The sequence below is a fragment of the Delphinus delphis genome, chromosome 3, assembly GCF_949987515.2.
Source record: "Delphinus delphis chromosome 3, mDelDel1.2, whole genome shotgun sequence".
Taxonomy (NCBI): Eukaryota; Metazoa; Chordata; class Mammalia; order Artiodactyla; family Delphinidae; genus Delphinus; species Delphinus delphis.
Genome location: NC_082685.1, coordinates 2,514,170 through 2,540,688, shown reverse-complemented (window position 1 = coordinate 2,540,688; position 26,519 = coordinate 2,514,170). Strand labels below are relative to the sequence as shown.

The 26,519-nt window shown below is 62.4% G+C and overlaps 2 protein-coding genes across 4 annotated transcripts in view; one reads left to right on the top strand and one right to left on the bottom strand.

Annotated features, from left to right (window-relative positions):
* The window catches only part of C3H19orf25 (chromosome 3 C19orf25 homolog), a 14,472-nt gene extending 5,080 nt beyond the window's left edge, over positions 1 to 9,392 (top strand). The window contains exons 4-5 of one of the 2 annotated variants that reach the window (XM_060007307.1): positions 8,588 to 8,644; positions 9,146 to 9,392. In XM_060007307.1, coding sequence (XP_059863290.1) covers positions 8,588 to 8,644; positions 9,146 to 9,364 — 276 coding nt within the window. In that variant the 3' untranslated portion in view covers positions 9,365 to 9,392. Of the gene's footprint in view, positions 1 to 8,587; positions 8,842 to 9,145 lie in introns of those variants that run through there. The other variant, XM_060007308.1, reaches the window with a different exon arrangement.
* Positions 550 to 26,519, bottom strand: APC2 (APC regulator of WNT signaling pathway 2). 2 transcript variants are annotated; one of them, XM_060007306.1, is made up of 15 exons: positions 26,444 to 26,519; positions 20,099 to 20,257; positions 19,862 to 19,952; positions 19,552 to 19,732; positions 18,574 to 18,682; positions 18,317 to 18,430; positions 17,585 to 17,662; positions 17,285 to 17,383; positions 16,352 to 16,742; positions 15,747 to 15,842; positions 11,667 to 11,806; positions 11,215 to 11,292; positions 10,955 to 11,071; positions 10,173 to 10,387; positions 550 to 7,951 (listed from the first exon to the last, which is right to left on the bottom strand). In XM_060007306.1, the coding sequence occupies exons 1-15, from the start codon at positions 26,495 to 26,497 to the stop codon at positions 3,049 to 3,051; spliced, it is 6,825 nt and encodes a 2,274-aa protein (XP_059863289.1). In that variant the 5' UTR covers positions 26,498 to 26,519; the 3' UTR covers positions 550 to 3,048. The 2 variants fall into 2 exon arrangements, with proteins under 2 accessions (XP_059863289.1, XP_059863288.1); XM_060007305.1 differs by lacking the exons at positions 15,747 to 15,842; positions 16,352 to 16,742; positions 17,285 to 17,383; ... (5 more) ...; positions 20,099 to 20,257; positions 26,444 to 26,519 and adding an exon at positions 12,664 to 12,800.

Below are 26,519 nucleotides of genomic sequence, written 5' to 3'. Positions count from 1 at the left end.
AAAACCCATCCCATGAAGACCAGAGAAGCAGTAGGCTGGCGGGAGGTGGCCCCGGGGCCAGGCCCATCGTGGATGAGCCCAAGTCCCTCTGATGAAATCCCTGTGTGTAGCTGCCTGAACAGTGCCTCCATAGACCACTCCTTTGCAGGGTCCCCAGAAGCTCGGGGCAGTGCTGGGACCCAGCACGCAGGGCCCTGACAAGGGAGACCCTGCGCATCCCAGGCAGAAAGAGTGTCTGCTTCACCCTCAGAGACCCCAAAACTGGAGACTTGACTTTGGAGGCCCAGGAGACAAGCCCAGTGCGGGCTTGTCTCTAGTGGCAGCAGTGGACGCCAGGCTGCCTCCTCCAGGGTGCGCTGGCTAACAGCGGGCCCCTGGGGTGAGCTGCTTCCCCTCTCCCTGCCTGGCCTGGCCTCCGGGTGGGGCCGCCTGTCTTTGGGGCACTGTCCACCCTCCAGATCCCCCCTGGCATCAGGCAGAGACACTCCACTGACTCCTGCCGGGTGCCTCCCCCTGCGCCTGTTCTGAGTGCTCTCCCTGCACCCCCCGGGTCACGCTGGGGCTCAGCCCTCGGGCGTCCCCTCGCGTCCTCGCGGTTGTGGGGAGCGAGGCTCTGCAGGTGGCATGTGGACCCCCACCCTGGCTTGTCCCCCCTGGAGACGGGCGCAGGCATTGTGGAGCGCAACTCAACAGCTGTTTATTAAAGGTGCATGTGAGACGCCTGGTTCCGCGGCCTCCTTCCACCAGACGATGGCTTTACAGTTGGGGGGACAGGATGGGACGGGGCTGTACGTATTTACACGTGTCCGGTGGCACTGCAGACCCAGGAGGGAGATGCAGGGTGGAGGGGGAGCCTAGACAGCTGGGCTCGGGCGGCAGCCGGCAGGGTGGCAGGGGTCAGGTGATGCACCGAATCCAGCACCCCGCTCGTGGTGTCCATCTGCTCCTGGGCCCAGGTCCGGGAGTGGGTGTCCTGTGTCCCCTCAGCGGGTGGCCGGGCGGCATCCTGAGGGCTTCAGACTTTGGTCCTCCAGCTCCTGCCGCAGACGACTGTCCAGCAACCGCCAGTGCCTTCCTCCAGGAAGCGCATCTTCTCAGGGCCCTGGGCCCCCATTGGCCTGCTGGGCTGGGTGATGAGGCATGGCTGGCCCCGCTGCAGGGGTTGGAAAAGGCAGAGGTGGCCCTGACAGGATGGCCCCGGCCTGGGGAGAGAACGCCTGGGCCAGACAGAGGGCAGCGGGGGCGGCCGGGGAGGGTCCTCTGCCCCCAGTCACGGTGGCTGCACTGCTCGCCGAGAGGTAGCTCTGGGAGTTCGCCCCACGGCCCACGTGGGGAGACAGGCACACAGCGGCCAGAGCGCCACCCGGGTCTCCCAGTGCGGGGGGCTCCCACCCCGGCCCTCACGGCTGGGCGAGCTGGGGTGGGTCCCCCTTTTCCAGGGGAGGCTGGCCCATGGTGGTGGTGGGCAGCATCCTTCAGCCCCCATATCTGAGAAGGCGCTCGGAAGACCCCCCAGTCCCGCCCTTCTGGCTACTGACGGGGACTGGGGGCGGCCGGTATCTGAGACGCGTCTGATAGTGATCCGCCTGGGGGCCCGGTCCCTGGCACCCTGCTCAGCCCCCGGCCTCCTTCGCTGCTGCCGGCTGGCCCTCCACAGGAGGGGCACGTGGTGCAGCCCTTCTCGCGTGCTGCATTCAGGCCCTCAGGCAGAGTCCTGGCGCCTGTCCTGCAGGACGGTGTGTCGGTGTGTCGGGTGTGAGGAAGAGGTTGCAGTCTGTGTGTCTCAGCAGCGGCACGGTGTCCGAGGGAGGGGAGGGACAGTCGGTGGTGCCCGGGGTGGAGATGGGGCCCCTCCAGCACCTCCTCTTGACTCAGCCCTGCTCCCCCTCCTCCCAGAGAAGGGACAGATGCCGGCACAGGGTCCCCGGCCCCAGGAGCAGCTCTGCAGGGCGACTGTGACTTTAGATCCACGGGACAACCGAGAGCAGCCCCGCCCAGAGCTGGGTTCTGCAGGGAGGCGGTGGGCGGCTCTTCGTGCAGGTATGCCGGGGCTCCCCCTCTGCCTCCTCTGGGACCAGCTCCCTCCAGCACCTGTGGGCTCCAGGGCCCCCGCTCGGAGTCCCACAGCTGTGCTGGACCTCAGGGAGGAGGCCGTGCCCGCACGGAGCCCACAGATCCAGGGCTTCTCGCGTCGCAAAGGAGGTTGAGATCGAAAAGGGAAAGGCCGGGGGCCGGGCGCCGGGCGGGCGCCTCCCGGGACGTCCTCAGAGTGCAGTCCAGGCCCGGCGGCGGGGCGGTCAGCCGGGCCCCGGCCTCCCCTCGGTGCCCCGCCCGCCTCGGCCAGAGCCCTCGCTGCACGCCTGCCTCTCCATGTTCCTTACGAGGATTGCGGGGGTGCTGTGTCCAGACCACCCCCGGCCAGTCCCGGGGTGCTCCAGGCTCCCTACACTCGCCGTCTCGGGTGGGGCTGCCTTTCTGTGGGGCTCAACCACGCCCCTCCCCCGTGCCCCCCGCTAAGGCTGAACAGGCAGGCCAACCGGCTAAGCCCTGGTGAACAAATTACTCAGCCTTGCCCGTAATTACAGGCTTCCTGCTCTGCCATGGTTGCCTGCCAATGCCCCCAGCTGGCAGGCTCCCGTCCCCCACGTCGGCGGGCGGGCACTGTCACCTCCCTGCGGCTCCCCGGAGGGGAGGGGAGGGGAGGGGGTGTGGTGCTGATGCTGGGCCCGGTGGAGTCAGGAGCCCAGGAGGGCACTGCCGAGGACAGCCCCAGCCAGGAGGGTGGTCTCCGCGTGGGGGCCAGGCTGGGACGGCGCCCTCGTAGGCACCCCCTAGCGGGGACGCAAGGTCCACCCTGCAGCTCACTTTCCTTGCAGAGCCCCCTGGGCATGGAAGCAAGCGCCTACGCAGTGAGGGTGGGGCCCGTACGGGCAGGGCAGAGGCTCAGAGGGCGGGGCCCGGGTGGGCAGGCGGGTGCTGGGACCACCCTCGGGGCAGCCAGACGGCCCTGGGCCGGGAGAGGACGTTCTGGAAGGCCAGCCCCGGCCACTATCCCAGGAGGCCGGTAGGGGCGGGGGCGGGGGCTTTCTCCACGGCAGAGTCAGTGGTGGCTACCACCATGGGGCTGGGCACGTAGTTGAAGGGGGGGACGCGGGCGGAGCGGCTGGGGGAACCGTGTCGGCTGGCGGGGACGAAGGGGCCGGGGGCGGGCGCCTTGGCGGGGCCCGGCCCGTCCACGTCGCTGCCGAGGAGGAGGGAGGGGGCGCTGCCGGTCGTGGCCTGTGGGGTCACCCAGCTCTCCAGGCTCGGGGACGTGCTCGAGTTGGTCTTGGTAGCTGCGAAGTCCTCGGTCTGGACCACGGCGTCGCTGGTCTTGCGCTGCGGAGGGCCTGTGGGGCCGTCCTCCGGTGAGGAGCCCAGCAGGGGCAGGGCGCGGGGGGGCAGCGTGCTCCGCAGGATGTGCGGAACGTCCTCGTCCCGGATGCGACGCCACGTGGTGCCCGGCGCGGCCTCCCCGGTGCTGCTGCGGGGTGCGTTGTCTGCCACAGGCACGGGGGCGTCGGGCCCGCGGGCCACACTGATGTGAGGCAGGGAGGCGTAGCGCTTGACCGTATCGGGCCGGGCGGCTGGCGTGCGGACGGGCAGGCGAGACGGGCTCTCAGAGCTGGTGCGCCGGGGCGGCCGCTCGCCCAGGCCGGGCCGGGCCGTGGGGGGCCGCTGGGGGGCGGGAGCCTGCCGGGGGGCCGCCCGCAGCTCATCACAGCGCGAGGAGCATAGGAAGACGGCGGGTAGCGCGGGCCGGCCGCGGCGGGGCAGGCCTGCCTGGGCAGCCGGGGTGGCGGCCTCAGTGGCGGACAGTTCGGTGCGTCGGCGGCGCAGCAGGCCCGGCGACTCCTTGATGAAGGTCAGCTGCCTCCGGAAACCGGAGCGGTCGGAGGCCTCGCTGCCGCTGGAGCGGGCGGAGGCCATGCTGCCGCTGGAGCGGGCAGAGGCCACACGCACGAGCCCTGGGCGGCCCCCTCGGGCCCTTGGACCTGGTTCCGGGGCTGCCTTGGCCAGGGGTGGCGGCCCCCGCCGGGTGGGTCTCTGCATGAAGGGGATCCGCACGGGCGACTTCTGTGTCTTGTGCTGCTTGGCCAGCAGGGCCCGGGCGGGAGTCTTGGTTGCGGGGGAGGCCCCGGGGCCGGGCAGGGTTCCTGCGGCCTGGGTGGCCGGGGGTGACCTCCTCGGCAGAGGCTGTGAGGCCGGGGAGGTCTGGGAGGAGCTCGACGAGGGGGTCTTGGCGAGGCGGGCAGGTGGCGTGGCACTCCTCTGAGGGGGGCTCAGCGCCGCCAGCTCCGAGATCTTGCCGGGTCGGTGCAGGCTTCGAGACCGTTGCTGCCCGGGGCCAGGGATTTTGGCGGGGGCTGCTGGCTGCACTGGACTTGGGACTCCCGTCTTTCTCGGCACATTGCGGGGCCCAGGGGCACCTTTGGGCTGGGCCCGGGTGGCTGGGCTGGGCATGTAGATCACTGTCCGTCCCCGGAGCACGGCTGGCACCCCGGACGCGGCCTTCTGAGTGCCACGTGGCTTCTCCAGGCCGCTGCTGCGCTGGGCCAGAGCCCTGTCCCGTTTCTCTGGCCGCATGGCACTGCCCGCCTGACCCTCTGCCCTTGGCCTTCGACCCTTCCTGTGCAGGGGAAGCTGCAGGGTGGAGCCCACCGACCGCCCTGAGGCAAAGGACAGAACGGAGTCGGACTCAGAGGAGGCCTCGTGGGTGGCTGCCGCCGCTGCCTGGTGTAGCCACGTGACGATGGAGTTGGCCCCCTCCTGGATGGCGCGCCACTCGACGCTGTCCAGGTCTGAGGCGTGGTCCGAGCCCGCTGCCTCCTCACTGTGCTCCCGGGGCCCCTCTGCTGGCCTCTTCTCCTGCTGCACCGCTCTGGACTGGCGGCACCCTGGGCCAGACACCTGGGGCCGGCACCTGGGCACGGCTGAGCCAGTGCAGCGCCGGAGCAGCTCTGCCTCGGCCCGCGGGCGGGGGGCGCTGTCCCGCCTGCCCCCGGGGCCTGGGTCCTTGGTGACCCCTGGCTCGCGGGCTCGGGGCCGGCTGGCTGCACGCTCAAAGGGCTCAGGCTCGCTCAGGGAGCTGGCGGAGGAGCTCAGGGAGTAGCATGGTGGCGTCTCATCAGCGATGAGGCTGGGCTGAGCCCGGGCTGGCGGCGCAACCTTGGGCGCGGCAGCCTTGGGCGGCGCGACCTTGGGCACGGCCTGCACCTCCTTCCTGCCACCAGCCGGGTACTCCCTCTTCACCGCGCGGGGGATCGCAGATGCCCGCCGCGGGGGTGCCACCGCCGCTGCCGCGGACGGCTCTTCGTCTGAGTCGTTGCCATAGAAGCAGTACACGGCCTCCTCGGTGGGCGTCGTGAGGCACAGAGACTGCAGGGCCCCGTCCCCACGCGCCTGTCCCGGGCGGGAGCTGTCCCTGTCTCTGCAGGCGCTAGGGGGCCGGCAGAGGGGCAGCTCCAGCCCTGCGCGGCTCCTGCCAGCCCCCCGGGGCTGCTCTGTGCTCCGGCCCGTGCCCCCCGCCCTGTGCCGGTGCCCGGCGGGCTGCCTGGTGGGGGCGGCATGGCCCGCAGCCTTCTGCCCCTGCGCAGGCCCGCCATCCCCGGGGGGTCCCTGCAGTGTCTCCTCGCTGAGGGAGGTGGTGCTGGAGAAGGTGACCGGCGTGCCCTCGGCCGAGTCGGTGCAGGACTCATCCTCCCGTGCCGGGGCGGGCACCAGCATGTAGACGGGCACGGGCAGGGTGCGGTGGCCAGGCACCAGCGCCGAGGCCACCTTGCGGAGCCGGGCGGGCACGGTCCCACCCAGGCACTCGCGCAGCAGTTCCAGGTCCCGGTCGGTGGATGTTGGCCCTTCGAGGCGGCCGCTGGCCTCGTCCCACCGGCGGTGCCCGGGGCCCACGCCTCCCGCACTGCTGCGCTCAGGGCAGGCCGGGGGCAGCAGCCGCAGCTCCACGTCCTTCTGCACATAGAGCTCATGCAGGGCCAGCGCACTCAGGCTGGAAGCACACGAGAAGTTCTCGTCGGGCTTCTCCACGGTGAAGCGCACGCTGCCCGCGTCCAGCTCAGACGGTAGCCGGCAGCGCTCCCGGCAGTCGGCGATGTCCAGGAAGCGCTTCACATAGCTCTCCCACTGCAGGCTGAACTGGGTGACCTCACGCTCGCCCTGTGGCGCGGGGGCCGGCGGGGGCGTCTTGCTGCGGCTCGGTGGCATGGTCTGCCCGGGGCTGTCGGGCAGCTCGCTGGGGCTGACTGTACCGCTGCCCAGCCCGCTGCACGGATCGCTGGCGACGGAGCTGGCAATGGATGGGCTCTCGAAGCTGCCCAGCGAGCTGACCGAGCTGCAGCGGCTCAGCACCAGTGGCGTCTCCTGTACGCAGTTCTCAGACGAGCTGGACGGCGTGGCGTCCTCCACCCCTAGGCCCCGGCCCCGCTGAGGCACCGGGATGGCCATGGGCAGGGAGGCGGAGCCCGGCCCCTGCCAGGCCCCGTCCAGCCCGGCCTCACTGGGGCCAGCCTCCTCCAGCCCCTCCAGGGACGAGTCGCTGTCATCCAGGTCCCCGGCCTCACTAGGCCCTGGGCGGCCAGCCGAGGACAGTGAGGACAGGGAGCTGCAGCGGGATAGGCAGAGGGGCGCCTTCTCCACCGCCAGCTTCTCGGGCACCTTGCTTAGGTCCTCTGCGGGCAGCCAGGCCTGTTTCCGGGCCCTGGGGGCCAGGGACCCCGCGCCCGCTCTGGTGGTGCCCTCAAGCAGCGGCACATGCTGGTAGGTGGGCGACAGCTTGATGGTGCACACGCGGGCATCTGTGGCCGCGGTGTCCCGGGCCTTGGGCTCAACCTGGCCGCTGGGCAGGTTGAGGTCAAGCCGGCTGGGCCGCGCCTGGCCGCACAGGGGTCCCTCGCAATGCTCGGCCAGCGCGGCCAGCGAGCAGGGCTGCGAGTGCTCGCGGGGACAGTGCCCGTCGCTGGTGCTGCCGCTGTTAAGACTGTCATTTGAGAGGCTGGCGTGGGCCGCCTTGAGCCGCAGCAGCGGGTGAGCCCGGCTGCCGGCCTCTCGCCGCCCTGCCTCGGGCCCCCGGCAAGGGGAGCAGGAGTGCGCACGGCCCTCCCGTGGGGCCTCCTGCCCGGGATCCCCAGAGCTGAGGCTGAAGCTGTCGTCAGACGAGGTGTGCAGGGCCGAGATGTCCTCCACCAGCCGGTCGATGCGCGCCACTGCCAGTGCCAGCTTGGCCTTGGCCCTGGCTGCCACAGCTGCCTCCCCGCCGGCCTCCTTCTCGGACTCCAGGCCGCCCCGGCGGGCGGGCGGGGTGCGGGCCAGCGCCTGGCCCTGCAGGAAGGGGCTGCCCAGGAAGAGGGGCAGCACGGCGGGGCTGGCGGGCTCGGCGGTGGCGGCAGCTGCGGTGGCCAGAGAGGGTGCGTCGTCATCATCAAAGCAGCCCGAATCGGAAGCATAGTCCTGGGCCAGGCCATCCAGGTGGCGCAGGGGCGGCAGCGGCTTCTTGGAGGCGGCCTCGGCCTCGGGCAGGCCTTGCTTCTCCAGGTGGTCAAGTGCCTGCGCCAGGTGCCGCGTGTCCAGCGCAGCCTCCAGCGCCCGCTGCTTGCGCACGTACAGGCTGGGCGCACAGGCGCTGGGGGAGACGGCAGTGGCTGCCGCCTGGTACTTGGCGGGCCGGTGGGCCAGCAGGTTGCGCAGGGCGGCGGCGCTGCCCATGGCGATCATCTTGTGCTTGGAGTGCACCAGGTTGCGCAGCATGCCCACAGCACCCAGGTCCCACAGCAGCTCCTGGTCACCGGCGCTGCGGGCCGACAGGTTCCAGAGCGTGCCACATGCGTTGCTCACGATGGTCAGGCTGTGCGACGTCAGGTGCTGCAGCAGCGTCTGCAGGCAGTTGTGGTCCCGCAGCACCTGCCTGCGGGGGCCGGAGGGGTGAGGAGGGGCGGGAGGTGTGCGTCAGACCCCCGCCAGCCCGGACCCCAGCCCGCCGGACACCCGCCCGCCGGCAGGACCGTGGCCACGTGGGGCAAGTCAAAACGGAAGGTGCCCAGGTAACATTGCATTTCAAAGGAAGGGATACATTTTTAGTAAAAGCATATCCCAAACATTGAGTGTGCTGTACTTGTGTGAAAGGTCTCATTTATTAATCTCAACAAACTATTTATGAAACAATACTAATGTGTTAACATTACTTATTATTTACCTTTTCTTTTTTTTTTTTTTTTCCCCGCTACGCGGCCCTCTCATTGCTGTGGCCTCTCCCGTTGCGGAGCATAGGCTCTGGGCACGCAGGCTCAGCAGCCATGGCTCACGGCCAGACCGGGGCACGAACCCATGTCCCCTGCATCTGCAGGCGGACTCTCAACCAGTGCGACACCTGGGAAGCCCCTATTGCTTATTATTTAAAATGAAATTTCATTAAAACCATCTCATTTTATTTCTTTAATTTTTATTTTACATTGGAGTACAGCTGATTTACAGTGTTGTGTTACTTTCAGGTGTACAGCTAAGTGATTCAGTTATACATGTACATATATCCGTTCTTTTTCAGATTCTTTTCCCATTTAGGTTATTACAGACTATTGATTGGAGTTCCCTGTGCTACACAGTAGGTCCTGTTGATTACCTATTTTATGTATAGTAGTGTATAGTATAACTCATTTTAGGGCACCTAAATCTTGTGATACTTGGGGTATACTAAAGACATATTTCTGTTTGCTTTTAAAAATACTAAGTATTGTTTCTTAATTATTGGCATTACTAGTAAATAAATGTTTTATTTTACTTGTTAAGATCTTTAGCACAAGTATCTCCCATGCAACATTCGGGAATATACTAAAGATAGTGTTTTTAAAAGAAAACATAAATCTAAGTATTGTTTGTTAATTATTAGTATAATTAGTAAATTGTTTTATTTTAATTTATAAAGTCTTTAGCACAAGCATATCCCATGCAGTATTTAGGATATGCTTTTTAAACGTTATGTTTTCCTACATGTGAAGCATTATTTATTAGTAGTATTTACAAATAATTTTATTTATTTTAATAAAGAACACATTTTTACCATTATTTAGAAAATAATGCTTCTGTTTTTTTTTTTTTTTTGCAGTTCGCCAGCCTCTCACTGTTGTGGCCTCTCCCGTTGCAGCGCACAGACTCCGAACACACAGGCTCAGCGGCCACGGCTCACGGGCCCAACCGCTCCGTGGCATGTGGGATCTTCCCGGAATGGGGGACGAACCCGTGTCCCCCTGCATTGGCAGGCAGACTCTCAATCACTGCGCCACCAGGGAAGCCCTGCATTTTTATTTTTAATAATTTAATTTAAAATTCAGTATATCCCATACAATATTTGCAATATTCTTATACTTTATAATAGCTATGTATTTTCATACATTAGAATTATTACTAATTATTAATGTTACCTAGTAGGTAATAGTTACGCTAATGAAGAATAAGCATTGTTTTATTTATTAATGTTGCTTAGTGAATATTTTAATAAAGAACAAGTATTTATGATTATTATTTAGAAAATTATGTATATGCTTACTATGTTAATTTACAGTTTAGTACAAGTATATCCCGTGCAGTGTTTGGGATGTATTTATACTAAAGATAGTACTTCTAAAGTAAACTGAAATCTAAATATTGTTAGTTATTAGCATTATTAATAAATAATGTTTTATTTTAATTGGTAAAATCTTTAGCGCAAGTATATCCCATGCATTATTTGGGATATAGTTATAATTTTTAATGGTTACGTATTTTCATACATTAGAAGCATTACTTAACGTTACCTAGTAAGAAGTTAATATGTATGTTAATGAAGAATAATCTTTGTTTACTACTTAGCGCATAGTAGTTTGAAAAAGAAAAAGCATTATTAATATGACTTAGAATGCTACGTATATTTTTACTAAGTTAATTTAAAATGTGGTACGAGTATATCCCAGGCAGTATTGGGGATGTATTTATACTAAAAACAGTCAGCGACCGGGGATGCATCGTGCCGACCCATTCGCAGGTGGACGAGGTGAGGCTCCCCGTGGTTCAGCGCCGAGGGGGAGCCGCCAGCCCCAAGCCAGCTGCTCCTGGGCTCCACCTGCCCAGCACCCTCCCCCGTGCCCCCTGCTGACCTGTAGTCCTCACGGGTGGCGATGAGGCTGGACACGTTGCGCAGGATGCCGCCTCCGCTCTCGATGATGGCCAGCGAGTTGCTCTGGCACTTGTAGGTCAGCGTGCTGACCAGGAAGCCCAGGGCGCCATCCACCTGGCAGATGGCGGCCTTGTTCTCCGTGCTGTGCGCTGAGAGGTTCCACAGGGCACTGAGCACGCTCTTCAGGGTGGACTCCTGGACACAGGGCAGGAGCAGGAGGGGGGTCAGCGGCGGGTCCCCAGCCCCACCCACCCCCGGGCCCTCTCCCTCGAGGCGCCGACACAAGGCACCCAAATGCCTCTTCGAGTAGAAGTCAAAAGTAACACAACCAGGGGCTTCCCTGGTGGCGCAGTGGTTGAGAGTCCGCCTGCCGATGCAGGGGACGCGGGTTCGTGCCCCGGTCCGGGAAGATCCCGCGGGTTCGTGCCCCGGTCCGGGAAGATCCCACATGCCGTGGAGCGGCTGGGCCCATGAGCCATGGCCGCTGAGCCTGCGCGTCTGGAGCCTGTGCTCCGCAACGGGAGAGGCCACAACAGTGAGAGGCCCGCGCACCGCAAAAAAAAAAAAAAAAGTAACACAACCGGCCACAGCAAGATCTTTTGGGTTGGAAGCCCCCGGTCTGGACCCGCTGCCAGGTGGCGGGTTGTCCGTCTGGCTTGACTTCCCCCCGAGGTGGCGAACTCACCACCTGCTGCCAGTGCCTCCCAGCCATTTGGCTGGCACCCCGCAAACGTGGCCCCCGCCACCCCGCCCGGGGCCCACCTTGGAGGCTCGCAGGACGCACTGCATCAGGGCCGTCATGCTGCCCACCTCCCTCAGCACCTTCTTGCTGTTGATGTCCGCCCTCCAGGACAGGTTGCGCAGGATGCTGGACACCACCTGGGCGAGTGCAGGACAGGCTGTCTGGGCCCGGGCCCGGCTTCCAGGGTGGCTCACAGGGCCCACCCGCAAGCCCCACGGCGGCAGGTGGCAGAGCCCAGGGTTGCCCCCCACCCCCGGCAGCACCACAGCCCCCCGGGTACCTGGTGCAGCTCCTCACTCTCGGACGCCAGCTGGGCCACGATGGCCTCCATGCAGCCCCGGCGGGCGCACAGTGCGGCCTGTGGGGTGACACGGGAGTCATGCCATGGCGGGGGGTGGGGCGGGGGCACCTGCCGCGTTGACTGAGCACCTACTATGTGCTGGAGCTCGAACCCCACCCCCCACCCCATCTTCACCACCACAGCGGAGGGAGAGCACTCGCCCTGTTGCTCTGATGAGAAGACAGGCTCCGGCAGGCGCAGACACCCTGCCCAGGCCCAGAGGCCCCCGCTCCACAGGGGCGGCAGCAAAGGGGCCAAGAGGATGGTGGCCTGGACCCCAGGCCTCAGTCTCCCCGCCTGTCCCCGCCTCTCAGTGCTGCTTCGAGGCGGGGAGGAGGCCAGCAGGTCTTGGCCTGGGGGATGCTGGCCTACCCGCCGGCCCACCCAGGCACCTTGTTGGCGACGTCCCCGAAGGTTAGGTTGGTGAGGGTCATGCCGGCGTATCGGCGCAGGGCCAGGTTGAGAGGGTCCCGGGTCATCTTGTGCATCTCATAGTCAACCTGCAGTAACTCCGCCACGGCCTGCAGCCCACCTGTGTGGACACGGCAGGGCTGGGGGCAGGGGGGCGCCCCTCACCACCCCGCCTGCCCACCTCCCAGCCTCTGCCCGCGCAGCTCACTCTACCTATACGCCCTCCCCTCCCTCCGATCTGCTCTCCTCAAGCCCACCTTTGAAGCCCAACTCTGAGAACACCTCCTCCAGGCAGCCTGGCTGGCCCAGCCCCCTGTGTGCCCTGCACCTTCACACCCGCCTCTTTTCTGCCCTCAGCCCCCAGTCACACTTCGTCCGGCTGCCGGGCCTTTGCACATGCTGTTCCCTCTGCCCGGGATGCTCTTCCCCACTGTTCGCCCAGTTTCCTGGGTCCCCTTCTGCTCAAGAGTGACTTCCTCAGGGAAGCCCCCAACTCCCCAGATAAGTTCCCAAAGCATTAGCCAGCAAGCCGCTGAGGGCAGGGCTGGTGGCTGCCCCGCTGCATCCCCAGGACGGACCAGACGGCGTGTGCTCAGGAGCCACTGCTGATGGCTCACACACGCGACTTTTTTTTCCTTTTTTTTCTTTTAGTTTTTTGGCCATGCCACAGAGCATGTGGGATCTTAGTTCCCCGACCCGGGATCAGACCCGCGGCCCCTGCAGTGGAAGCACGGAGTCTTAACCACTGGACCGCCAGGGAGGTTCCTGCACACACAGTTCTTTACTCACTAGGACAACTGGGTTCTCACTTTACAAAGAGTAAATGGTCGGGACTTCCCTGGTGGTCCAGCGGTTAAGACTCCATGCTTCCAAAGCAAGGGGTGCCCGGGGTTCGATTCCTGGTCAGGGAACTAGATCCCACATGCTGCAACTAAAAGCCTGCATGTCCCAACTAAAAGATTCTGCATGGGGACTTACCTGGTGGCGCAGTGGTTAAGAATCCACCTGCCAATGCACGGGACACGGGTTCGAGCCCTGGTCCAGGAAGATCCCACATGCCGCGGAGGAACTAAGCCTGTACGCCACAACTATTGAGCCTGCGCTCTAAAGCCCGCAAGCCACAACCACTGAGCCCATGTGCCACAACTACTGAAGCCCGTGCGCCTAGAGCCCGTGCTCCGCAACAAGAGAAGCCACCGCAATGAGAAGAAGCCCGTGCACCACAACGAAGAGCAGCCCCTGATTGCCGCACTAGAGAAAGCCCACGCGCAGCAACAAAGACCCCAACGCAGCCAAAAAATTTTTTTTAGTTAAAAAAAAAGATTCTGCATGCTGCAACTAAGACCTGGTGCAGCCAAATAAATAATTTTTTTTAAAGAGTAAATGGTCAGCGGGAGCAGAAGGGAAAGAACCTGCAGGAACCCAAACACACACAGCCCTTCCCCCTTGTTCGGCAACAGGATCGTCCTCAGGACCCGGGACCAATGAGGCAGCTTTGCTGAAGAGCACGCCAGTGGGGACCACCCTGGGGAAGGGGCTTAGCAACACAAACCTACAAACTTCCAAAGCGAACCTGTACGTGTGTGTGCACAGCAGCACGAGTCACAACAGCCAGAAGGTGGAAACAGCCTGAGTGTCCATCACCAGACGATGGAGAAACACACCGTGTCCCTCCACACACGGGGACGTCCCTCAGCCACGAAAAGGGGTGAAGCCCTGACCCTCGCTACCACATGGACGGACCCGGAGAACACGATGCTCAGTGAGAGAAGCCAGACACACAGTGTGTGATTCCATTGATGGGAAACGTCCAGAACAGGCAGAACCACAGACACACAGCATGGGTTCGTGGTTGCCAGGGGCTGGGGAGGGGGATGGGGGGCTGAGTGGTTAATGGGGACAGGGTTTCAGTTTGGGAAGATAAGATTAAAAATGGTTAAGACAGTAAATTTTATGTTACATATAATTTACCACAGTTTAAAAAAATGTTTAGGGAATTCCCTGGCGGTCCAGTGGTTAGGACTCGGTGCTTTCACTGCTGAGGGCCCAGGTTCAATCCCATATTGGGGAACTAAGATCCCATAAGCTCTGCAGCGTGGCCAAAAAAAATTAAAATTTAAAAAATGTTTAAATACGTAATTATAAGTCGGAGTGGGGAGCTTCCAAAGCCTTTTTGCTTCTTAATCTGGAAACGCCACTCCCGGGAACCCACACAAAGGAAAAAAATAACAATAGGGAAAAAGAGGTTGAACTGAACTGTGCGTGGGGCACGTTCACTGGATGAGCCACTCAGCTCATCACGCATCCCTTGCCTGACTGACAGACACCAGTGACATGCCAGCATTTCCATCTCGGGACCCCTGTACATGCTGAACATTTTTTTGAGGACCCCAAAGAGTTCACTTGGGTCACAGCTCAATATTTATGATACTGCCACCAACAACAAAACAAACATCCCAATCGAAAAATGGGCAGAAGATCTAAATAGACATTTCTCCAAGGAAGACATACAGATGGCCAAGAGGCACGTGCAAAGATGCTCGACGTCACTAATTCTTAGAGAAAGGCAAATCAAAATTACCATGAGCTACCACCTCACACCCGTCAGAATGGCCATCGTTAAAACGTCTACAAATAACAAATGCTGGAGAGGGTATGGAGAAAAGGGAACCCTCCTACACTGTTGGTGGGGATGTAAGTTGGTGCAGCCATTATGGAGAACAGTATGGAGGTTCCTTAAACAACTAAAAACAGAGTTACTATACGATCCAGCAATCCCACTCCTGAGCATATACCCGGACAAAACTAGAATTTGAAAAGATACATGCGCCCCTGTGTTCATAGCAGCACCATTTACAATAGCCAAGACATGGAAGCAACCTAAATGTCCATTGACTGATGAGTGGATAAAGAAAATGTGGTATATATAGATACAATGGAATATTACTCGGCCTTAAAAAAAAAGAATGAAATAATGCCATTTGCAGCAACATGGATGAGCCCAGAGATTATCATACTAAGTAAAGTATGTCAGACAAATACCATATGATATCACTTTTATGTGGCATCTAAAATATGACACAAATGAACTTATCTACAAAACAGAAACAGACTCATGGGCACAGAGAAGAGACTTATGGTTGCCAGGGGGGAGGGATGGAGTGGGAGGCTGGGGTTAGCAGATGTAAACTATTATATATAGGATAGATACACAACAAGGTCCTACTGTAGAGCACAGGGAACCATATTCAATATCCTGTGATAAACCATAATGGAAAAGAATATAAAAAAAGAATGTCTACGTAACTGCATCCCTTTACACCTGAAACTAACACAATATTGTAAATCAACTATACTTCAATAAACAAAAAATATTTACCACACTAGAAATGAAAACGGAGAAATCTTTTAACCCCAGAACGCACAGCCCAGCGGTCCTCAGAGTAGGAGTGCCTGGAAAAACCCCTCTGAACACACATGCGCACGAGAGTGAAAAAGGCAGATCGCATCTTCGTGGAATTATCAACATAGCACTGTGTGTGCAGGCCTCTCGGAAGGAGCTTGGTAACCTCCAGCCGTCCCTGGACCGGCTGGCGGAGGAAGGACTCCAGACCTGTGCCCTCTTGTAAAATGTCCGCCACTCCAGATGCCCCTCCCGGAAAGGCTGCGCCTGGGCGCTCCCCCCCACACCCACATTGGGTTTCGAGCGCCCGAGTCTATGTGGCCGGACCACGTGAGACCTTACAGAACCTTTGGTTTGACCATCTGCTGGGTGAGAAGTAGTGCCTCGTTTGGCCCTTGATGTTTCCTTTCCCCATGTTTTGATTACTTTTATGCGGAAAAGATGCTGCAGTACTCCCAAACCTAAAACTTCACAGGGTCGCTCCGCCTCGACCACCCAGTAGCTCCGATTCACCTTTTCTCCTGCCTTCCCGGCCTCTCCCCTGTTCTCTGAGCCCCAGGACCACTAGTGCCGAGAATCTGCCCTGCACTGGGTGAGGCCCGGAGGCCGTCCAGATCGGGGGTAGCTCCAGCTCGCAGGGGCGGCGAGGGGCACTCACCCAGCTCGTTCATGGCACGGCGGTATTCCTCGTCGAAGGACAGCTTCATCACGGCGCAGGTGGCCTGGCAGATCTGTGGCTCGATGGGGACCGGGGCTGTGGGCAAGGGGACCGGGTCAGAGCCCTTCCACTGCAGGAAACGTCGCCTGGTGGGTCCCCGCCCCTCCCTGCAGTCTCCACCCTGCAGACCTGCCAAGACCTGGAGCTGTACAAAGTGCTGCCCGCCGGGCGCGCGGGGTCACCCCCAGAGCATCGGCCCCTCTGAAGTGAACAAGGAGGGGCCTGCCTCACCCAGCCTGGTGCTTAGCATCTGATACTAACTTTGCAGGCGGCCCCAACAGCTAGGAATCTCAAACTCTGCCCCCGCCTTTCGAGGGTTAACTACAATCTATCCATTCAATCAACGACCGTTTCTTGAGCGTCCACCTTGTGGCTATCCCTTTGCCAGTCTGTCTTCACAGGTTCCCAGGAGGCCTCAGCCGGCGCGTGGCACAGAGCAGGTGCCCGGCAAAAGCCAGAGGCCGCTGTTACTGCCAGCGGTGCTGCCCTGGCACCCGGGGAGCCCAGGCTGCCGCCCAGCGCACAGAAGCTGCTCACTCACTCACCGCCGCCGGCGCCGCTGCCCTCGGGCCCACCGTCCCGGGCCTGCAGCCAGTCCCAGCAGGTCTCACAGTAGGCACGGATCTGCTCGAGCACGTGCAGGACGCGCATTTCCTTGCGCGCCAGACCCTGGTCCGGCTGGGAGAAGACGATGTTGTGCAGCGCTGCGTTGGCGCGCATGCGCGCATCCTTGGCTCCCGGCGCCCCTGGGGTCCCGTTGCGACCCCCAGCCCCGGCCTCGGTGCCGTGCAGGATCTGCAGCAGCAGCGGCAGGCAGCCCGAGCGGCGCATGGCCACGCAGCTCTCAGGTGAGCTGGACATGGCGAGCAGCGTCCGTGCCGTGTCCTCCTGGTCACGCGTCGCCAGCATGGACAGCAGCCAGAAGACCACCTCCACCTGCGAGGGGCAGGAGATGTCAGGGTGGGGAGCCCCGCCTGGTTCACCTGGCCCCAGACGGGCCCACCTGCACTCCCCCTAAACGGATGAGAGTCCTATGACTTCAGCCCAGGAGAATCTCTTGCTCACCCCACTACCCTCACCCTGCATCCTCCCGGGGAGCAATACACACACACACACACACACACACACGCACACACCACTGCAGAGATGCCCCCAGCCCATGAGAGCCAAATGTCCACCCCATCAGCTTCACCAGTACTCCTAGGGGTGACCCCCTACATCTAAGTCCAGAGTGCCCCTCAAATATACAGAACAGGTATCCACACCCACGCCAGGCTCCGCACCACAACCCAACCTCCCGACTCACTCCAACTCAGGATGACCCTCCCACACCTGGGGATGCTTTAGGGAGGCCTGGAGAGGGAGGGGCCTTCGAATGCAGCAGGGATGCAGGACCCACTTCACTGTGTATCCCAACCCAGCCGGCCGCCACTGCCCCCACCCCGCCTCTCAGCATCCCCCCCCCGGACTCCCCTCACCTTGCTGTTGCCCGGCTGAGGGGCACCATCCTCAGGGTGCGTGGGGACCTCGGCCTCTGGGTCCTCATCCATCGGCATCGACTTCACTGCCAGCAAGGCCTGTGGGGAGAACGCCAGGCCTGCGGGTTCCGCCCAGGGGCACCCCACAAAGCGCCCAGGCTGCTGATGCCTGCCCTACCCCCACGACGATGTGGCGGGGGCCGCAGACGGATTCCTGAACCCTGGGCAGGGCCTGGGGGTCTCCCTGCTGCCTGGGGCTGTCACCACGCACTAGGGCTCTGACTTCGCCCCTCCTGGTACCTGGGGCTCGGTCTGTTGCACCCGGTCCTGTGCCGACAGCAATTCCTTGTCTATCTGCTCCAGGCGGGAAGCACGGATCTGCGTGGGAGAAAGGGCACACTGAGGAAATCCCACCTGGCTCCGACTCCGCCCACACTCCCAATATGGCCCCTTCCCCAGTCCAAATCCTGCCCCATGCTGACTCCACCCAGTCCCTGGTTTGGCCCCATCCATTGCCAAAACCCCACCCTGGGCTCTGACCCCGCCTCCTCCTTGATATGGCCCACCCACTCTCAACACCCCCACCCCCACCCCCAGTTATCTGACTCTACTTCCTGATCCCACCCAAGGTCCAACCCTCAAGCCCAGGCTCTGGCCCCGCCCACAACTTAAACCCCAGGCCATCCCTCCGGACCCACCTATTTTCTGACTTGGTCCCGCCATTTGACTGTCAACGCCCAAGTCTTGGTCAGACTCGGTTCCTCGCACTGGTCGCCCCGTCCCTATCGTTCTGGGACTCTGTCCTCTGAGCCGGGGTCTGCGCTAAGCCCCCTATGGCTCCGCTCACACTCCGCTCTTAACTCGGCTCCGCTTCCTGCGTCAGGCCCCACCCGCAGGAGTCTCTGTCCTCTGATTCGCCCGCAGGCATATAACCCCGCCCATTAACAATATCTGCGCTCCTCCCACAACAATATCTGCGCTCTGATCCTCCCGCTGGTGTATGGCTCCGCCCAGGCTCCGCCCCAGCCGCACCTGCGCCCGCTGCACCATCTCGTCCGAGGTGCCGAAGCGCTCCTCCATCAGCGAGCGGATGTGCTGGGCTTCGAACTCCAGCTGCTGCCGGATCAGATCCATCTGCATCGAGAACTGCTGGGAGGGGCGGGTGGGCCTCGGTGAGCTGAGGGGGGGCGATACCCGGGCGAGGGCTGGGCCTCCGCTCCACTCCGCCCCCCGCCATGGGCGGGGCGGGGCGGGGCACTGCAAAATCCCGGGCAGCTCCGCGCGCTCACCGTCTCCACGTGCGGGAGTTCGTCCAGGCGCTTGGATAGGCCCTGCAGCTGCGAGTAATACCAGAGCTTCTCCTTCTCCTCCTTCTCGATCTCATTCAATAGGAAACACCTGGCGGAGGGCCGGTCGGTGGACGCGGGCTCACAGAGCGGGAGACGTTGCCACGTGTTTGTTTACCCTGACTTTTGTAATCACTTCTGGGGTGCTTACTGGGTGCCAAGTTTAATAGGTAGTGTGGCAAAGTCTCGCCCGTGGTGCCCCTGGCACTGGGGTGGGGATGGAGTGCAGAAATTATTTGAAAGTAAAAAAGGTAACTCCTTTGTAAATTTTGGTCCTCGGAGAAAGGCTCTGAGGAGGCTGTTCTAACAGCTCTCGAACACCGGCTAATCTCCCTCTAGCCTACACAGGGCAAACTTCAGGCTCGGATTGCTCCAGGTGCAGTAGAGTCTCCCTCTTCACACCCTGTGAGGAGACACTGCTATTTCCATTTTACAGAGCAGAAGTCTGAGGCTGGCAGGGGCTAGGGTTCTTGCTTGAGGTCAGACAGCAAAGCATGGACTTAACTCCAGGCTGCTCCAGAACTTCCCCGTCTGACCGCACACAACGCAGCTGAGCTGAGCTAGGTACCCAGACCCTGCCTCCTCCTTCTGGCCTCAAGCCCAGGTTTCTTGGGCCGCAGCCCTTTCTCCACAAAGGCTGCCTTGAGTCTCTCTGGCTCCAGGCCTGACTGTGAGCCCTGGCACTGGACACAGCCCTGTCCCTGGCGACGCCTGTGTGTCCAGGACCCCTGGGGACGTCTCCCAGGAGCCTTCCCCTCTGCCAGGAACACCCCCCCCCCTTGTCCTCCAGCTGAGGTCAGTTGGGCCAGGAAAGGGGGCTGAGGCACCACATGGGGATGGGGCAGGGAGTGGGCAAGGGGGCTCATGATGTGGCTGGAGCCTTGTGACCACTGCCTGTGGTAAGGTTCCCCGCCATCTCACCGTTCCCGGTCCAGTTCCTCTAGCAGCTGGATGGTGGCCCGGCTCAGCTCCCCAAAGCTGTCCTTGGAGGGCCCAGAGCTGTGCACCGGGCTTCCCTCGGGGGTCCGGGCAGTGGGCTCAGGGACCAGAGCCGGGGGCTGGAACTTGAGGTTGTACAGGCTGGTGATGTCCATCTGCAGGGCTGGATGGGCGCAGAGGGAGAGGCTGACGTCAGCACGCCCCCTGCGCCCCCTCCTCCCAGCTCCCTCAGGAAGCAGACCAGCGTTGGCCCCAACGTGCGGGGGGGGGGGTCCCCAGGCCAGCCCCTCACCTTTCAGCTGCTCCAGCACCTCGGTCTGCCCCGAGGACACCAGCACGCGGGCCTCCTGCTCCAGCTTGCCCTGCAAGTGCTTCAGGACCTCCTGAACATGGAGGCCGGAAAGAGAGCGGTCAGTGGTCCAGCCCCCTGTGAGATGCCCCTGTCCTGCCTGCCCATCCCTGGGCCCAGCGCCCTGGTGTTTGTCCCTGTGACCCGGGTCTACGTCCTCCGCCCAGCCTCCCCTCGCACCTTCATGCCCGACGTTTCTGTCTCCAGCTTGGACAAGTGGCTTGAGTTATCCCGAAGCTCCTGCCTCAGGTGACTGTTCTCGGCCTTCAAGGCCTCCACCTGCCGCACCAGCTGCTCGTAGGGCGCCACGGAGCTCGTCATCTTCAGCTCCTGCAGCGCCTGGGCCCACGGGAGAGAGGGATGATCTGAGGGTCTGGGTAGGGGGCGGCCCTCGACCTAAGTTCCAGCCCTGGGTTGGGTCTCAGGCAGGGGTGGCTGGCGTGGACTGCTGCAGGCGGGATGGTGCTGGCCCAGGGAATCTGGGGGACAGACGGCCTGGCAGTTGGAGTGACGGACATAGGCAGGGACAACGGGAGACAGAGGGACAGAACTGTCGGAGAGGTGTTCAGACAGACAGCTGAACTGACCAACAGACAAGACACAGACAGACACTGGCCATCACTGTGGGGCTTTTCGACACACAGACGGACAGCCAGACAGTTGAAACTGGCAGGGGGACTCACCAGCCCAATGCCACCAGGCTCAGAGACACACAGCCAGAGAGAGAGAGACAAACAGACAGATGGACGGACAGCCAAGACCCTCTCCTGAATGAGCACAGCCGCCCAGAGGCTGGGTGGACAGACTACCAGCTGGCCCAGGTGCTGGCCAATAAGAACGCCGTGAAGGTTCTAAGAAAGCGATGGACGGGCTGATGGTGGCCCCAGCAGCTGGACAGCCAGCCAGCCAGACACAAACCCACCGTAGTCATCCTGGGGGTCTGCAGCCCGGACACCCCCTCCAGCAGCGGCTGGATCCGGAGTAGCTACCTGCTCGGCCCTGATGCCCCTCCGGTCAGTGCTCTGTCCCTAGAGCCCCCGGAGGCCCCTGCCCCCGCCCCTGGAGCCGCCACTGCCACTTGCTCTTTGTGTGTCTGGCTGCCCTTCTTGCTACAGCCCAGCCTCCTCCCTCTGTCCAGCTAGCCGGTGTCTCCTCCCTGGCTTGGCCATCTTGACCGAGCCGTCCCACCACCGGCCCCCCTTTCCTCTTTGTTCCCTTCCCATCAGCCCTCACCCCCTCCCTCCGCCTTTGTCTGAGATGCACCAATGGCAGCCCATCCCCTCCGCCACCTCCTCCCTGGGAGCCCCCTCCCCCTGCCTGCCTGAGCCCCCTCCCCAAATCAGTCAGCCGCCCCTGCCCACAGGGGGGCACCTGCCCCTTCCCTCTCCCTCCACCACCGGGGCACACCCATTCCTTCACTCGCTCACTCATTCTCCCTCTCCTTCCCCCCAGGAGCCCCCCCACCCACTGTGGGCACAGCTGGGCCTGGAGTAGGGGTAGGGGGGGCTCGGCCCCAAGGAGGAGTCAGTCCATTCTAACCACTCAGAGGACCTTCTGCGTGCCTGGCCTTGTCATCTGACACCTTGTCACAGTCCTGAGCCTTGAGCCTCAAGGATCAGCATTCGACTGTTCCCAGAGAGAGAAACTGGGCCTGGGGGGACGCAGCAGGCATGACTGGGACCCAGCGACCGTCCTGGAAGTGGTCACAAGTCCAGGCAGTGCTGGAAGCACACAAGCCCCTCCCCCGCTGCAGGCCTCGGTTTGCACATCTGAGGAATGGGGAGAACTCGGTCTACCAGGCTTATCTTATGGGCCGACTAGAGGGCCAGGTGGGATGGTGGTCATGGAGCAGACAGGACAGTCCCATGGGTGACAGTGTGTCAGGTGGGGGAGGCTGGCGCCTGAGGACCACAGTCCCCTCTCTTACCCTGATACTGATCCTGCCCGAGGCTCAGTCGGGGGTCCCAGCTGGGGATCAGGACCCACTGGCGCTGTGGCAAGATCCCTGGGGTCCGGCTGGGGCCCTGTGTCCTGGCTGAGGCCACCATGCCATGCCCAGCCAGGGGGAAGCACTAGTCCCGTGCATGCCCCTCCCACTCGGCAAACCCAGACCCCTCCTGGGGCCCTCTCCCCAGGCTGCCCCCAAGGGGCTCTTCTGGAATGGCCCAGACCGAGCCTCAGACCTTTCACTCCCCCCACAGGAGTGACCCAGTGGTCACTCCTGCGTCCCCATCAGACTGAACTTGGTAGCAGGGCCACGCATCAGGCTCCCTCCCATTCCAACCTGGGTCCCCAACACCACACTCCCACCAGCCCCTCAAGCTCTACCCAGCTGGCCCCTCCCGGGGCAGCCTCGCCAGCCTCTTCCCGGCCTCCCACATCCCCTTTTCATGCACAGACAGAGGGCAAGTTGCGAGTTGGATTCCATTTCTCCCCTGCGCCAATGCCTCCACGGCTCCCCAGTGCCCTCAGCATAAGCTGTGAGCCCTCTGCTTACAGCCCGCATCACTGCCACCGGCAGCTCTCTTTCCCCCAGGCCATTTCACATGCAGTTCTCCTGCCCGGAGCACCTCTCCTAACTCCTGCCATCGTCACAGGCCACCTCCTCCCTCCTGTCTGCCCCTCACCCCCAGGCTGCCTCGGGGGACCGCATCCGAGATGTGTGCACCGATAGGAAAGCACCAATAGCTAGGGGTTTTGTCTGAATGACAGTGAGGGGCCGCACGTCCTCTAGTTAAGCTGCCACCCAGAGAGGTGCAGCACCATTCCTCAAGACACACAGTGGCTTGTCCGAAGACTCTGGGAGGTCTGGGTATTGACACCTGTGAGTGGGTGTTCGCATGGGATCAACTGCAGCGACGCAGACGCCCACCTCCCTGGGACACAGTTTCTCCTCTGGCTCCGCCCTGAAGAAACGGAGGCTCCAGCCTGTGTGCTTACAGGCGCGGCAGAGAGAAAAGGACAGAGACTCCGGCAAGGCGGAGGCCGCACCCGCGCTGCCCTCCACCCAGGGAAGGCGCCCGCTTACTTTATCTCACTGGGGTTGGGCTGGCTGCGGTGCCGAGGGCCTGGGGGTTCCTCCCTCCGCGCAGCTACGCCGGCCCCGCCCAAGTTCCCAGTCCTCCGGGGCTGGGGCGGCCGCGGGGCGCGGGCTCCAGGGCTCCGGGGTTTCGGCGGGGCGGACGAGGACTCCGCGTTAGACAAAGCCCAGTCCGGGCCTCGCCAGGCGGCGCCGCCACTCCGGGCGCTGGGCGAGACCACAGCGCGCGGGGGAGGATGCGGGATGCAGGCGCGGCGGCCAATGGCGGCACGGGAAGATGGGCTGGTGCCATGGCAACAGCCAATGGCGGCCCGGGGCTGGGACCGCCGGCGGCTGCGGGGCTTCGGGCCTCCGAGCGGGTTCGGCGGGGTGTGTGTGTGTGTGTGTGTGCGTGCGTGTGTGTATGGGTGAATCCCCCTTAGGGAAGGGAGCCTCCCAATGACCATGACCTTGTGTCCTCCACTCCATTCGGGGTGAAATGGCGTTTCAGAACCTGCAGTGGCTGGATCTGCAGAATTTGAGTGTAAGCCATCCAGTTTTGGGTGTTACATCAGAACCTTAGGGTGGAGGGAGGGAAGCTCCAGGGGCGGGGCAGGAAGCCCCTCCCCACGGATACGGCCTGGCCTGGATCCGATGGGTCAGGGCAGGCCAGGGTTGGGGATCTAGCTGGACCACCCCGTCGAGCGTCCTGGCTGACATGGGGAGTGAGCGCGGGGGATGGGCAGGCACGCTGGGACCCTACATCTCTCCCTGTCCCCCTGCCTGGCAGAGTGTCAGCGCCTCCGTGACTCCATGGCCCTTCCTACATTCTCTGAATCTCTGACTCTCTGTGTCTGTCCCCTGTGGGACCCATAATTCACCCTTGCACAAGGGAAGCCAGAGGAGGGAGGGGGCTGGGCTCCCAGGAGTACCCGTCCCCAGCTGTCTCAGATCGTCAGTGGGTCTCCGGAGGCCACTTGAGGGTTTAACACCCAGAGGCCGAATCTGCAGCTGCAGCTCAGGCCGCCTGCTGCCCAAAGGACGAAGGAGACATGACATGGCTTTGGGGCTTGCCTCTGTCTTCTCTTGGCTGGGGGGCCAGGGCAAGTCGTTCACCTGGAGACCCTCAGTTTCTCCCTCTGTAAAATGGGGAGGTGGCTGCAGCCTTTGTAAGGGCTGGTGCAGGGAAGGACAGGACAGGAGGGGCAGCCAAGGACACAAGGACCACGGCTACCATGGTGTCTCCTGTTGAGCCGGCTGCAGGAGGCCCCTTGTGTCCCACCCTAGGACAAAAACACTGGGGGCGCCGAAAGAACTTGGACCTTGCGTGTTCCAGAGCCTCCGGAGCCAAACACAGCCGCCCCCAGCCTGTGGGACCCGGGAGTGAGTGCAATGGGCAGAAGGGCTCTTTCCAGAGGCTGGGAAGGCTGCACTAGAAGGGGACACCGGTGCTGGGCCTCTTCAGCATGAATCAGAGCTGGGCATGGGATCAAGGAGGGGAAAAGCATTCCAGGCTGAGGGAACAGCACATACAATGCCTGGAGCCAGGAGAGATCAGAGCATATGGACTTCGGTGGTGGGGCTGGACCAGGGAACTGATGAGGCGTTTAGAGAAGGAGGAGTCCTGGGGCTGAGCTGACCACGGGAAAGCAGGGCAGACTGGGCAAAGCTGGAATGGGGGCGGGGAGAGGACAGAGCCCAGGGCCGACTTCAGCTCCACCTTGACTCCCCTGCATGACCTGGGGCATGGCCTCAGTTTCCCATTTTGTTCACTGGGAGGTGGTTAGAGAATCCCTGCCCCAACCCCCATGGGACGAAGTCTCAGCTCCCCCATCCAGTCTTAGATGCCACTGCTCTCCAGGCCCCTCTCAGCCAGAACGTTAGAGCTGGCAGGGGGCTTGGAGGGTCCAATGGCCAGTCTTGTCCTCATTCACAGGGGAAAACTGACGCTCAGGGCAGGGAGCACGTTGCTTGAGTTCATGCGCAAGCCCAGCCAGGCCCTCCCTGGGCGTTCCTCACCACTCTGGGTGGGGCTGGGGCCTGGAAGGTTGAGAGCACATGAGGGCTGAGACCCCAAGGCAAAATGCCCTTGTCCGCAAGCCTCTGGAACATCACGTCCCTGACACCACCCCAAATCCTTGACCCTGTAAATCTCTGAGCCACAGCCAGAATCGGGCATCACTGTAAATTCTAGAAAGACAAGAGCCTTCGGAACCCTCAGAGCCTCTCAGGACCCCAGGCCCAATCTCGGGGTGCCCAGGCCTAGTGGGGGGCCTCTTCCCAGTCTCCCTCCCTGGTATCGTCTGCTCCCTCTACCGCACAGGGCTCGATTCTCCCCATCGCCACCATAAAACAACGCCCCCCGAGCCTGGCACACAGCCAGGTTCATTCTTGGGCCTTCTGAGCCTGACCCCGGGCATCTCTGCCCCCTTGATTCGCCCCCCCCTTCCCCATTGAGCCTCCACCGTGTCAGGGGCCGGGGGCGGAAACAGGAGCGTCCCCCGACTCGGAGCTGGATGGGGGTGGGGGACAAGGGAGCAGGAAGGCAGCAGGTGGTCATGAGATCACAGAGACGGGCTCAGGCTGAGTGACTGGGCAGGGCCCTGACAGGTGAGGAGAGAATGCCACTGGAGGTGGGGGAGGGGTGGGGCCGGCTGGTCCAGGCCGCGTCCCCGAATCCCGACCCGGGATGGGTCGCCTGACCACGGTTCTGGGCCTCAGTTTCCCGGGCGTGAAGCGGACGGGCTTGAGGCCCCTTCAGCACCGCGGACAGCTCCCGCCGGCCTCTGGGCTGTGCCCTCTGCGGGCGCCTCCGCCCCGCGCTCAGGCTCCAGCCCAGCTCGAGGCGTGACCTTGGGCTCCCCGCAGCACCCTCCCAGCCTCAGTTTCTCTTAAAGAGGGGATGTTATAGGCCCAGAATTCAGATTTCGGAGGCCAGCAAAGCGCTCGGGCCCGGTGGGATGGATATTACTATGGACATCCGCGTGGGCGAACATCTAAGTCAGCCCTACGCTCTGCGGCCAGAAGGGGAAACTGAGGCCTGGAGAGCTGTAGGGCGTGGCACGGTCCCCCACCCGCCCGCGCACGGCGGAGCCTCGGCAGAGCGAGTCCTCGCCGCAGCGCCCCCGCCGCAGCCCTCCCGCCGTAGCCAGTCTTCTGGTCTGCGCAATGAGGAGGGGTCCGGGGGTCTGTCTCGGAGGCAGAAGGCTGGGCCCGGCGTGGCCGCGCCTGCGCAAACCCGGAGTGGGGGGGGGGGTTGTGGCTGCGGCGCGGGGGAGGGGCTGCCAGCCCTGCGAACAACCTGAGGCGGTTTCCCTGGCAACGGTCTCCACAGCGACTGCGCGAGACCCCAGACCCTTGGCGATTCCCTGCGCGTGCCCTTGCGCCTCCCGCTGCCGCGACCACCGTTCCCGCGGTCCTCACCCCATTCCGGGCTGCGGCTCTCCCGCCCCAGCCGCGCCCACGGCCAGACCCCACGCCCCGCGGCCGGGACCCCCGCGCCCTACCTGGTCCCCGAAGAAGGCCGAGTGCAGCAGGCTCAGCAGCCCCAGGAGCCCCATGGAGTCGCGGCCGCCTCAATCA

Coding starts and splice junctions, on each gene's coding strand:
- APC2 (XM_060007306.1), bottom strand. CDS start 26,497: ATGGGGCTCCTGGGGCTGCTGAGCCTGCTGCACTCGGCCTTCTTCGGG. Junction 10,388..10,954: donor GCGTCCTGCGAGCCTCCAAG/GTGGGCCCCGGG, acceptor CCCTGTGTCCAG/GAGTCCACCCTGAAGAGCGT. Junction 7,952..10,172: donor GCCACCCGTGAGGACTACAG/GTCAGCAGGGGG, acceptor CGGCCCCCGCAG/GCAGGTGCTGCGGGACCACA.